Consider the following 13,116-nt stretch of genomic DNA (forward strand, 5'->3'; position numbering starts at 1 on the left):
TTTAGTTTTGTGACTTTTTTTTTTTTTTTTTTGCGGTACACGGGCCTCTCACTGTTGTGGCCTCTCCCGTTGCGGAGCACAGGCTCCGGACGCGCAGGCTCAGCGGCCATGGCTCACGGGCCCAGCCGCTCCGCGGCATGTGGGATCTTCCCCGACCGGGGCACGAACCCGTGTCCCCTGCATCGGCAGGTGGACTCTCAACCACTGCGCCACCAAGGGAAGCCCCTAGTTGTGTGGTTTTAAATGTAGCGTCTTCCATATTCTGACAACTCAAGTTTCTCACTCCAGGGTGAACCTTTCCCACACATCTAGCTGCTCACTTGCAGTCATCACTTGGCATTTTTACCTTAACATGTCTGAAGCTGAACCCTCGATCGCACTCCCTAAAATCCGTTCCTCCCTCAGTGCAGGCTTCCCTCTCTTGGAACCTGATAGCTCAGTTCTTGCTCAGCACGTGACCTCTGGAATCTTCTTTGTTGCCTCTCTCTTTCTCTCCTTCCGCCTCTGCCCTCCAGTTCATCAGCTGGTCCTGGAGTAGATGCAAAATGTCACCCTTCTCCCCACCCCCACCAGGACCATTGAGGCTGAGCCACCGCAGTCTCTCACCCGTGCTGTTGCACTACCTTCTAACTGGTCTCCCTCCAGCTTTTGCCCTGGCCGCCCTCCCTTCTCTTGTCCACCCTGGTACCAGAGCAGCCCTTTCACTTTAGGTTCGAGCATGTCACTCCCCTGTTCTCGTTTTATTTGTAGTAACATCCGACGTCCTTCACCCTTCATCCATGAGGCCATACTGATCAAAACAAATGATAAAGACATTAGGAGAGAATAGACAAATCTCCCTTACAGAAGAACTCTAAACGATTTATGTAACATAACTCTCCACCCCTAAGTGTGGACTGCACGTAGCAACTTCCTTCCAAAGGGCACAGTAGGGGAAGGGGGCAGCAGGTGCCCCGCTGTGGAGAAGCCCGACAAGCACTGCTTCAACCCAGTGAACAGGTCAGCATCAGCATCGATGTGATGTGATGAAAATGGCACTTTACCCCGTGCTCTTCCTCCCCTCAACGCATAGCCCCAGTCTAATCATGCGGAAAAACATCAGACAAATTCCAGTGGAGGGGCGTTCTGCAAAATACCTGACCAGTACTTCTCAAAACTGTCAGGGTTATTGAAAACAAGACAAGTCAGAGAAACTGTTACAGTCCAGAGGAGCCTAAGAGAATACGACGACTGAATGTAATGTGCTTGTCTTGGCTGGTATCCTGGGACGGGAAAAGGGCATTGGGACTTCGTGAATTACAGTGTATCTATATTATTTCATTAGTTGTGACAAATGTACCATAGTAAGGTGAGATGTTAACAGTAGGGGAAACTGTAATTTTTCTGAAACTCTAGAAGAATCTTAGAATGAAAAGCTTATCTAACAAAGGATCTCCCTTATTGCTGTCCCCTCAGCCACTGTGCCAGGCCACCACGGTCTTTCTCCTTGTGGCTCCTCTAACTAGTACTTCTCTACCGGAGATGACCGAGCTTCAGGGGCCATTTGTACTGTCTGGAGACATTTTTAGTTGGGGTTGGGGGAAAGAGAGGCTGCAGGCCTTTAGTTGGGTGGAGACCAGGAATAATACTAAATGATGCCTTAGGACAGCTCTCCAGCTTACACACCCCCTCCCCCGGCCAAGAATCATCTGCCCCAAATGTCAGTAGTTTTGACGTGGAGAACCTCTTGTCCTTTTTCGGGGCCTCTCTTTCCCTCCATGTTTCTGACTGCGGTCTCCATTTCTTTCTGCTTTATTTTTCTCCTTAGCACTAATCATCAGCATCTGATAGACTCTTTGTTTCCTTGTCTCTCACCAGGAAATGTATCTTCCATGAGGATTTGTTAGTAGTTTGGTTCACTTTTGTATTCCCATTATGTAGAACTGTTCCTGACATGTGGTAGGCTCTCATTAAATGGGTGATGAATGAATCAAATGACCGAAGAAGTGAATTAATGATAAAGATAACATATATATATATACTAAAAATTCAAATAGTAGAGAAAAGTGAAAATGTGAACATTCTCCCAGCTGCCTGTCCTTCAGAAGTTACCACCATTAACAGTTTACTTCTTATCTGTCCAGAATTTTTTGGTTCATTTGTAAGCACATTCATGAACTATGCATATAATTTATCTCCCCTCCCTTTTTGCAAACATAAATGGGATCAGTTTAGGTTTTCCACTTAATGTATCTGGACATCTTTACATGTCAGTGTATAGAGTGCTCTCTTATTTTTTAATTACTGCATAATATTTTATATGTAGAATTAAGCAAAAATATTTTAATTGCTTGCAATAGAATCCTGGTTTAATACTTTGTTGTAAACTGCAAACTAGTAACATTATGTTTCCTAAAACAGAAAGTGCTTGTGCAACATCATCTTTTTAATGCTTCTTTAAGACATTTTCTTTACGTTTTATCCCTGGTTTGTAAATGCCTCAGTACCGGGATCTTTGCCTTTTAAAATAGTCTTTAACTGCATGTACCTAGCACAGTCTGTCTGCTAGCAGGTTCTTAATACCTGTAGGTTGAATTCAGTCGTGAATCAGAGTTTTCACTTGTTTTGATAAAATTATCGGATTGTTACATAATCCTCAAATTTCCCTGAGTATTAGAACTGTTGACCAAATTAAGAGATAGCTTTGGGAAAAGATTGTCTTCTTATTTTGTTTAAATCTTAATTGTTGTTCTAGAGGCCAAAAATTCTGTCTGATTTCCTGACTTTATCTGCTGAGAAGTCATGGTTGCTAAAGCACAAGTTAGGGTGCCCGACTTGAACAGGATTCAGTATCAATTAAGCTTCTAATTGCCTTCAGCATATCAGGTTTTTTCCTTAATGAAACGATTCATGGGGCAAAGTTGGCAGTCGCTGAGTTCAGATACTGTAAATTAAAGTTGCCATGCTAATTTCCCCTGGCTGTTTGGCCAGCCCTTCAGTCTGCTGTTTCTCTTACCTTGGGGAGCAGTTCCATTGCCTGAATATTCATTTGAGAGGTCCTTTGCCAGGGCTGCAGCGCTGTCCTCTTCTGACCGTGCCCGGATGTTTGTGAAGCTCCGTTGATTTACAAGGTGAATGACGTTGGCATTTAGGGGAACAGTTGGTCTGAAAGTGATTGTCCTCCCCTGCCAGGGCTCAGCCCAGTGAACTGCCTGCCTTCCCGCTGGTTCAGGGTTCCCCTTTCTCAAGTGTCCTCTTTCCTCCCACTTCACCCTTGGACCTCCCTGCAGTGCCTGCCACCTTGCTGCGTTGATTGGGCCCCTCTACGCATGTTCGCTTAGATGATTTAGCTTTGTGCATGTGTGTCTTGTGTTCGGGTGACAGGTTGTTCAGTGCCCCGAAGACAGCGGACCCTCTGTGCACTGGCTGTTGGCAGCAGTGGTGATACAATAGTAATGTTGCCAAAATTTGTGTCCCTGGTTTAGGGAAGGCAAGTTCTGTTTGACATCAAGCTCTTGCTTTTCCTTTTGTAAACTGACTGTTTTGGGCTCAGTTTGTTGGTTCAGAAATGAGTTCAGTATTAAACTTGGTGATCTATTTATTTTAATACCTTTAAATAGTTAATACAGTGCTAAATGAGACAGTAAACCCTTATATTATGTAGGGAGTGAACTTAATCATTCTTATAAAGAAATAATATAATTTCAGGATAATTTCTAGTTGAGATTACAAGCTATCATTATGGGAGATTATATAAAACCACTGTTGAGAGTTTTTTTGGTTGTTAGCTGTCCGAAGCATCCCATGCTCAGGATACTGTAGTAGCATCAAGTTTGTGAGCTTTTGAGCACTTAATTTATTATATACAAGTAAATGGAAACAATGTTCACTCCCTTTTTAGCAGTGGCTTATACTTGCCTTGAAGATTGAAGTGCAGGAATACAATGTAGTTGTTGCAGCTGGCAGACCTTCATCTGATGCTTATTAGGATTCTTTGAGTCATTAAAATAAAAAAAAATTGTTCTTAAACTTAGTAATTCTAGAAATATTAGCAGTATTGATACTTATATTGGAAAACCATTGCATTTATTCATATTCTGTATAGATGGAAAATGCTTTATTAAAATAGTGAGGTCTGGGCTTCCCTGGTGGTGCAGTGGTTGAGAGTCCGCCTGCCGATGCAGGGGACATGGGTTTGTGCCCCGGTCGGGGAGGATCCCACATGCTGCAGAGCGGCTGGGCCCATGAGCCATGGCCGCTGAGCCTGTGCGTCCGGAGCCTGTGCGCCGCAACGGGAGAGGCCACAGCAGTGAGAAGCCTGCGTACCGCAAAAAAAAAAAAAAAAAAAGTGAGGTCTAAAACCTTAAAAAAAGTACATTTTTTGTTTGTTTTATTTCCCTGAAGCAATGATTCTTATTTTCTTCTGTCGCAGGTTCCTGGGAGTTAAGCGATGGGGAGGCATTTGGCCTCGCTTCTGCTTTTGCTCCTCCTCCAGCATTTTGGAGACAGTGATGGAAGCCAAGCACTTGAACAGACTCCTATACAGTTCACACATTTCCAGTACAATGTCACAGTGCATGAAAATTCTGCAGCAAAGACCTATGTTGGGCATCCCGTAAAGATGGGTATTTACATTACAAATCCATTGTGGGAGTTAAGGTACAAAATTGTCTCAGGAGACAATGAAAACCTATTCAAAGCTGAAGAGTACATTCATGGAGACTTTTGCTTTCTGAGAATAAGGACCAAAGGAGGAAATACAGCTATTCTTAATAGAGAAGTGAAAGACCATTACATGTTGATAGTCAAAGCAGTTGAAAAAAATACTAATGCTGAAGCACGAACAAAGGTCAGGGTACAAGTGCTGGATACAAATGACTTGAGGCCATTATTCTCACCCACCTCGTACAGTGTTTCTTTACCTGAAAACACAGCCCTGAGGACCAGTATTGCAAGAGTCAGTGCCACGGATGCAGACATAGGCACCAATGGAGAATTTTACTACAGTTTTAAAGACCGAACAGACATGTTTGCTATCCACCCCACCAGTGGCACCATAGTTTTAACTGGTAGACTTGACTACACAGAGACCAAGTTCTATGAGATGGAAATTCTTGCTGTGGACCGTGGCATGAAATTGTATGGGAGCAGTGGTATAAGCAGCATGGCTAAGCTCACAGTTCACGTAGAGCAGGCCAATGAGTGTGCTCCTGTGATAACGGCAGTGACGCTGTCACCATCGGAATTGGAACAGGACCCAACGTATGCCATCATAACCGTGGATGACTGCGATCAGGGTGCCAATGGGGAAGTCGCTTCTTTAAGCATTGTGGCAGGAGACCTCCTTCAGCAGTTTAGAACAGTGAGGACCTCTCCAGGGAGCAAAGAGTATAAACTCAAAGCAGTCGGTAACATTGATTGGGATAGTCATCCTTTCAGCTACAACCTGACACTACAGGCGAAAGATAAAGGAAGTCCTCCCCAGTTCTCTTCTGTAAAAGTAATTCAGGTGACTTCACCACAGTTCAAAGCTGGGCCAGTCAAATTTGAAAAGGAGGTTTACAGAGCAGAAATAAGTGAATTTGCTCCTCCAAACACACCCGTGGTCATGGTGAAAGCCACACCTAGCTATTCTCATTTGAAGTATGTTTTTAAAAGTACACCTGGAAAAGCTAAATTCAGTTTAAATCACAACACTGGTCTCATTTCCATTTTAGAACCAATTAAAAGACAGCAAGCCTCCCATTTTGAACTTGAGGTAACAACAAGTGACAGAAAAGCCTCGACCAAAGTCTTGGTTAAAGTCTTGAGTGCCAATAGCCATCCCCCTGAATTTACCCAGACAGCCTACAAAGCATCTTTTGACGAGAACGTGCCCATTGGTACTACGGTGATGAGTGTGAGTGCCGTAGACCCTGATGAGGGTGAGAACGGGTACGTGACTTACAGCATTGCAAACCTGAATCATGTGCCCTTTGTGATTAACCACTTCACCGGTGCTGTGAGTACTTCAGAGAACTTGGACTACGAGCTGATGCCGCGGGTTTACACTCTGAGGATTCGGGCGTCAGACTGGGGCTTGCCGTACCGCCGGGAGGTCGAAATCCTTGCTACCGTCACTCTCAATAACTTGAATGACAACACACCCCTGTTTGAGAAGATAAACTGTGAAGGAACAATTCCCAGGGACCTAGGTGTGGGGGAGCAGATAACCACTGTCTCTGCCATTGACGCGGATGAGCTGCAGTTGGTGCGGTATCAGGCTGAGGCTGGGAACGAACTGGGTTTGTTCAGCTTAAATCCCAGCTCCGGGGTGTTGTCGCTGAAGCAGTCGCTCATGAGTGGTTTAGGGGCAAAGGTGTCATTTCACAGCCTGAGAATTACAGCTACAGATGGAGAGAATTTTGCCGCCCCTTTATATATCAACATGACTGTGGCTGCCCATCGCAAGCCAGTAAACCTGCAGTGTGAGGAGACTGGCGTGGCCAGGATGCTGGCAGAGAAACTCCTGCAGGCCAATAAGTTACACAGTCAGGGAGAGGTTGAGGATGTTTTCTTTGATTCTCACTCTGTCAATGCTCACACACCACAGTTTAGAAGTACTCTTCCAGCTGGTATTGAGGTGAAGGAAAATCATCCTGTGGGTTCCAGCCTAATTTTCATGAATGCTACTGACCTTGACACTGGCTTCAACGGAAAACTGGTCTATGCTCTTTCCGGAGGAAACGAGGATAGTTGCTTCATCATTGACATGGAGACAGGAATGCTCAAAATTTTATCTCCACTTGACCGTGAAACAACAGACAGATATACCCTGAATGTTACAGTGTCTGACCTTGGTCTGCCACAGAAGGCTGCTTGGCGTCTTCTGGAGATCAGAGTTCTGGATGCCAATGATAATCTACCTGAGTTTTTACAGGAGAACTATTTCGTTGAAGTGAGTGAAGACAAAGAGGTAAATAGTGAAATCATCCAGGTTGAAGCCACAGATAAAGATCTGGGGCCAAATGGACATGTGACGTACTCTATTCTTACAGACACAGATAAATTTTCAATTGACAGCATGACTGGAGTGGTTAAAATCGTGAACCCCTTGGATCGTGAAGAACAGCACGTGCATTACATAAAGATTGAAGCCAGGGATCAAGCCAGAGAAGAACCCCAGCTGCTTTCCACGGTGCTTCTGAAGGTATCATTAGAGGATGTTAATGACAACCCACCCAAGTTTATTCCCCCTAATTACCGTGTGAAAGTTCGAGAGGACCTTCCAGAAGGAACCATAATCATGTGGTTAGAGGCCTATGATCCTGATTTAAGTCAGTCTAGTCAGGTGAGATACAGTCTTATGGACTACGGAGAAGGAAACTTTGATGTGGATAAGCTCAGTGGAGCAGTTAGAATCGTACAGCAGTTGGACTTTGAGAAGAAGCAAGTATATAATCTCACTGTGAGGGCCAAAGACAAAGGGAAGCCCATTTCTCTGTCTTCCACTTGCTACATTGAAGTTGAGGTCATCGATGTGAATGAGAACTTACACCCACCGGTGTTTCCTAGCTTTGTGGAAAAGGGTGTAGTGAAAGAAAATGCCCCTGTTGGTTCATCAGTGATGAAGGTATCAGCTCATGATGAGGATACAGGAAGAGATGGGGAGATCCACTATTCCATTCGAGATGGCTCTGGTGTTGGTGTTTTCAAAATAGATGAAGAAACAGGTAGGTGTGTTTTTATTACTGTGGTTTGCTCTTCCCTTTCATTTTTTTCTAAAGTAAATAGCCTTGTGCTGGCTCCTTCACAATTCCCCGTTGGCCTCTGGTAGGGCAGTGCATGTCCATGCTTTTTGTCCTGTTGCACATGTCTTTGTATAGTAAGCCATGACGATGGAACTAGAGGAACCTGAATGAGTTGGCATAAAATGAGTAGGAAAAAAATCAGAAAAATTGAAATCATTACCACTAATAATATACAGGTTTGTTCTGTATATTATCAGAAGCATCCTTATGGTTTTGCTGTAACTTTGAGAGGCCCTTCCAGAGTTTTTCCAGCTAGTAAGGTTGCAGACTTAGAAAACTACTCCACTACCTAGCATGCTATTCAGACATTCGTGCACACCTGCAAATTAGGCAGTGCACAGAGAGAAGACCCTGTTCTAAAACTTCATGCTGTGATCTGCTTGACTTAGTACCTTCTTGGGGTTTTGTTTGAAAGGCAGATGTAGGCTGTAGAATGTCAAACTGAGAGGACCTGGCTTTGAATTGTGGCTCTTTCAGTTGTTAATTTGGTGGTCTGGACAAGCTGATTACCTTTTTAAAACTGACTTTCTCCATCTTTAAGATGGGAACACTCAAAATTACTGTAAGATTTATGTGGGCATAAAGTGAAATAACACGTGTTAGAGTCTATTTAATGTCTCTTGGAAATGGTAACAATGCTCTGTTGCGATATTCTTTCCCCTAGAATAAGGTCCTAAAACCAGAACATCCAGGGTAGCCAATTTATGCTAGAGTGTGTATTTTTTGTTTTGCATTTTGTACATATCTCAAATTTAGCTGCTTTTCACAGATTTTATAGTTATATATCAGTCTCCCTTGATGGGGCGTGAGCTGTGGTATTAGTTTGCTGGGGCAGCTGTAACAAAGGTCTGCCACAGACTGGGTGGCTTAAACAAGAGAAATTTATTTTCTCACAATTCTGGAGGCTAGAAGTCAAAGATCAAGGCAGAGCAGGTTTCTTCTGAGTCCTTTCCCCTTGGCTTGTAGTTGGCCATCTTCCCCCTGTGACATCACATGATCTTCCCTCTGTATGTTTGATGTCCTCATCTCTTCTTGTAAGGATACCAGTCATGGGGGACCACTCCCTAATGACCTCATTTTAACTGCTTTTTCTCTTTTAAGGCCCCGTCTCCAAATACGGTCATGTTTTGAGGTACTGGGAATTTAGAACTTCAGCACATGAATCTTGGGGGACACAGTTCAGCCCAGAACCACCTTTAAGGATGGGCTTTTAGCTCATGTATTTTCTGTCCTCAGCACCTAGCAAAAAGTGCCTGGCGTGTAGAAGCTGCTCATTAAATGGTTAAAGACTGAAGGAGTAAATTAATGATTATTTTCGCTTTGAATGTTCTGCTTTCTGAGAATGCTAGTGGAAACAGAAGGAAACTGGGTAATCGCAGCAGTAATCAGCCGTAGGTGGGGTTCAGTTTGTTTATTAATCTCATTGATGTTTCCTTATGAATATGTGCATTCTAAAAGGGGTATTTTTCTAATTACATTAAACCTTTAAGTTTTTATTCAGTAATAACCACAAATAAGTTCTTCAGTCAGTACCCACTCCCATATCTAAATGGTGTATAGCACATGAAAAATAATGATCGTCCTAGAAATAAGTGATTTTAGAGACTATACAATTTTTAACGTGTTTTTGTTTATTCAGGGGGTTCTTTTTCTAGTGAATTATATACCACTAGCATGTGGTACAGATCTGCAGATTACATGCTACTCATCTGAAATACCTGTAATGGTTCAATTCAAGAGAAAATAGCATCACCAGCAGCAGTTAGTAATCACCGATCTGAAGAGTAGAATGGATCTTTTTTCTTTTCATACTCTCTGATATGAATTAGTTTTCAGGTACAATGGCAACATAGAAAAATACCCAGGATTTAGTAACTGAAGCTGAAACTATGAAGTGTTTTTGTGAATTTCATAAGGACAGTTTTTCCTATTTTTTTCTTTTCCAAGGTGGGCTTTGAAAGCCTGTGAAGAGAACTGTTGGAAGTTAAAGTTCAGACAGAAAATAGAAACAAAATCTTAATTTACATTTCCTTGATGTCTTAAATTATATGAGCACAGCCCTTTGGATTTTTTTTCTTTCAAGTGAGAAGAGTATTTTTATTGTTGCTTTTTAAAGACCTATTTAGAAACTAATATTTTTCGTCTATAAATTTAAGAGACTGGGATATTCTTACTGTCCAGGGAGGTGGGGTGACCAACCAACTGAACAAGGCAGTATTTATTCTGAAATACATAATTTATAGTAGTTTTCAAGCTGAACGGCAGTGCCAGACTTTTCCAGTGGTAACTTAGTGAGAGGCCAGGGGATGAGTTGGGATTATGGGCAGTGGGGTAGGAACTGTTACGCATTGGTATAAAGATTGGGATTTAAAGGTGAGAGAAAAATTGGAAATTTCTAGGTCATCTATTGTGCAGTCCTTGCTTTACAGAGGAAAATACATAGCACGCAGCAGATTTATGTTTGTGTGCTTTTTGAAATTGAATAAAGGTGACGTAATAATATTTATACATTGCAAGATATTTTCTTTTTGGCAGTAGAATTATCAGCCCAGGTTATTTTCCAGAGATCCCTGGCAAGACACTTGGTATCATAGTATAGAATTCTTGCATGAAAAGTCAGTATGTTTGTGCAGCAGAAATACTAAAATTAGATGTGCTAATTTTTCACTTGGGGTTTGTCTCACTGATTTTGAGGGCAGGTGGGAAGTGTGGAGAGGTGCCTGTCAGATGAAGAAACGTAGGGGCAGTTCAGGGACACCATTGGGCACCCCATAGGACACAGCAGTAAAACTCCGGTGTGAATTGGAGTTGGCCTGGCCCTGTTTGGGTTCATTAGCACCTTTCAGGAACTTCAGTTTCTGCGCCTTGCCCGTTTCTGCTGAGCCTCCTTTCTCCTCTAGGGATACGTTTCATATGGGGTTGATGTCTGTGGGCCTGTACAGAGCTGCTGTGGGTGTGGAGCCCACGAACCTGCCCACCTCATGGTCTCTTTGCTTCCTGCCTTTGACTTAACTTTAAACTCTGTAGTGTTGGTTGAATAATATAACCGAGTTTTTGTGGTGTTTTACCTATTTCAACATTGTCACATACGCATATCATTTGTACGCTTCTCATAGAACAGAGGATATATTCAGTTTTCTGAATTTAGTTCTTATTATTTTTAAGATCCTCCTTTTTCTTTAAAAAAAAAAAGCCTACTTAAATTTGAAACATCCCCTGACAAGTTGTTTTCTTTGGAAATGGAAATTCTATGGACTACCTAAAATATGTAGTTGGATGAACAGCCCTGTCAACTGAATTTTGTGCATCTTTAGCTAATTGGCTTTGCAGGGAGGCAACACGTACTTGCAGTATGGTGGTGACAGTCATTTGACTCATCAGATAATCTCTCACTGTGTCATATGCTCTTCCTGGAGAGGCTGCTGGCCGTTAGTTAACTGTTCTGACAAATCCAAGCCCACACGATTGCTTGTCCATTTGAGGTTTGGAAAGGTCGAGTGTTAGGTGAAACACTATTTGGAAAGTCAGTCTTGTTAGAGCGCCAATCTCCAGGGCTCTAATTAAGATTCTCCCCTTTTTGTCTCCTTCAAATCTACAGTGAGGGTTGTAAAGCAGGTTTAACAGAAATGTTAGTGGAGTACGTATCTTGGAAGCATGTGTAATTTCACATTTAGGTTTTTATTTTCCTGGCTTTATACTTCTCAGCGTTCACCCCATTCTCACTTCCAATACATTCCTGGTTGCCTTGTAAGCTTCAGAGTTGAGCAGAGGAGAATCTTGGGGCTTCCTCCTGGAGATCTGTGGAATAAATTCAGTTTAGTGTTCTTGGCTGATGAAGACCCATCCAAGTTAATTATTACTTGAGCACCAAGTAAAACGTTGCGGGTTTTTGCTAATTTTTAAAACTAAGGATAATTTTTAAAACTAGCAAAATGCTTGGCCAAAAGTTTCTTTTCAGTTGTCAATAGGACCTCGTATTGAAGCAGTGTTTATTAGTTGAGCTCTGTTGCACCCATGTCTGTATTGTAATGGGATGCCTTTTAGGTATGTTCTCCCTTCTGCGTGGAGTGCTTTGGTTCAGTTTGGCTGTTGGTGTAGTGCAGCCAAGCAGGAGTGTTTTCCCCTTGTGACTGCATATTCAGAGAGACCAAGTGTTTCGCTAAGACAAAAGCAAATTTCTGAACTTATTACTGCTGTGTTACTCTTAGACTCCCAATCCTGCTTTCAGGATTGAAATTTACATTTTGATGAAAAGACTTGGAATGAATTATTATGGAAATATAGCTGTTGCAACAAGATAGATCACTGTTCATGAAATACGGGAGGGAGAATAAGGACTACATTTTTCTTGAGAGAACCTGGCTACATTCTCATTACAGGGGGAGCGTTATTGCACCATTCCTGGATCACCCGTTTGGAGACTGGCTCCTGGCCTGCCTTACGGGATGCAGGAGGAGCGAGTCTGTGTGATGGGAACAGAAGGGAATTCCAGTCCAGACTAACCTTGTTGTTGACTTCAGTGAGAGGAAAAATGTTTCTGGGGATTCTGTCTGGTTTGGCAGAACTCTGAGTATTTAATTATTATTTTAGTTCTTCACTCAAGTTGAAAAAACCTTTTCCCAACTTAAAGTAGGATATTCTGCATACAGCCAGGGACCTATGTTTTTTCCTAGGGCCACTTCTCTCATGACAGAAAGTAGAATGTAGAGGAAGGCTCTTAATGGGCTCAAGCATCATGATCAAAACGTCTGTAAGAGTGGCTGAGAGCGGGGCGGCCGCTAGAAGTGTGGCCTCGTGTGGTGGGACCAGGAGCTGTGGGTCTAGAATTCCGGGCGGCAGGAACCTAAATAGATACTGGTGGGAGGCCAGTCAGGGAGTGAAGAAATTTGCTGATGGAAGAGCTTTTGTGTTGCCATCTCCTCCCTGAAGTGGCCACAGCTGCTGTCCTGTTCTTTCTTTTTGTCCTCCTCCTCAGAAAGTTGCAGAGGAAAGAAACTGATTTCCTAGCCAACAGTGAGATTGAAAAATCGGGCTTTGGCAGAAATTATGGGATGACGGTGTGCTGTTGCTGTGTCTGGAAGTAAAGAACCTGTGAATCTGAGTCAGGGCAGGGAGGGTGTGGTAATAATCCCCCTGGGGAAGGGACCCTCCTTTGAAGCAGGAGGATTTTAAGGTGAAAATAGGATCTTATTAGAAATCCTAAGGAAATTCCATTTTGTTTTAAGAGGAAACACGAGGATCAGCTTTTCTTTAGTTATTTGTATGATATTTAACGAGTTGCTGCTTAAAGTGCCAAGTGAGTATGGCTGGAAGAGGGGTGGGGATATAAAACGCTGTGATTCCAGGT

General features: G+C 42.9%; 1 protein-coding gene across 1 annotated transcript in view; it reads left to right on the top strand.

Moving 5' to 3' along the window:
* Window positions 1-4,137: 4,137 nt before the first annotated feature.
* FAT1 (FAT atypical cadherin 1) overlaps window positions 4,138-13,116 on the top strand; it is a 107,871-nt gene continuing 98,892 nt past the window's right edge. The window contains exon 1 of the mRNA XM_079726625.1: window positions 4,138-7,691. Coding sequence (XP_079582751.1) covers window positions 4,430-7,691 — 3,262 coding nt within the window. The 5' untranslated portion in view covers window positions 4,138-4,429. The remainder of the gene's footprint in view (window positions 7,692-13,116) is intronic.

Source organism: Hyperoodon ampullatus, assembly GCF_949752795.1.
Source record: "Hyperoodon ampullatus genome assembly, chromosome: 20".
Taxonomy (NCBI): domain Eukaryota; kingdom Metazoa; phylum Chordata; class Mammalia; order Artiodactyla; family Ziphiidae; genus Hyperoodon; species Hyperoodon ampullatus.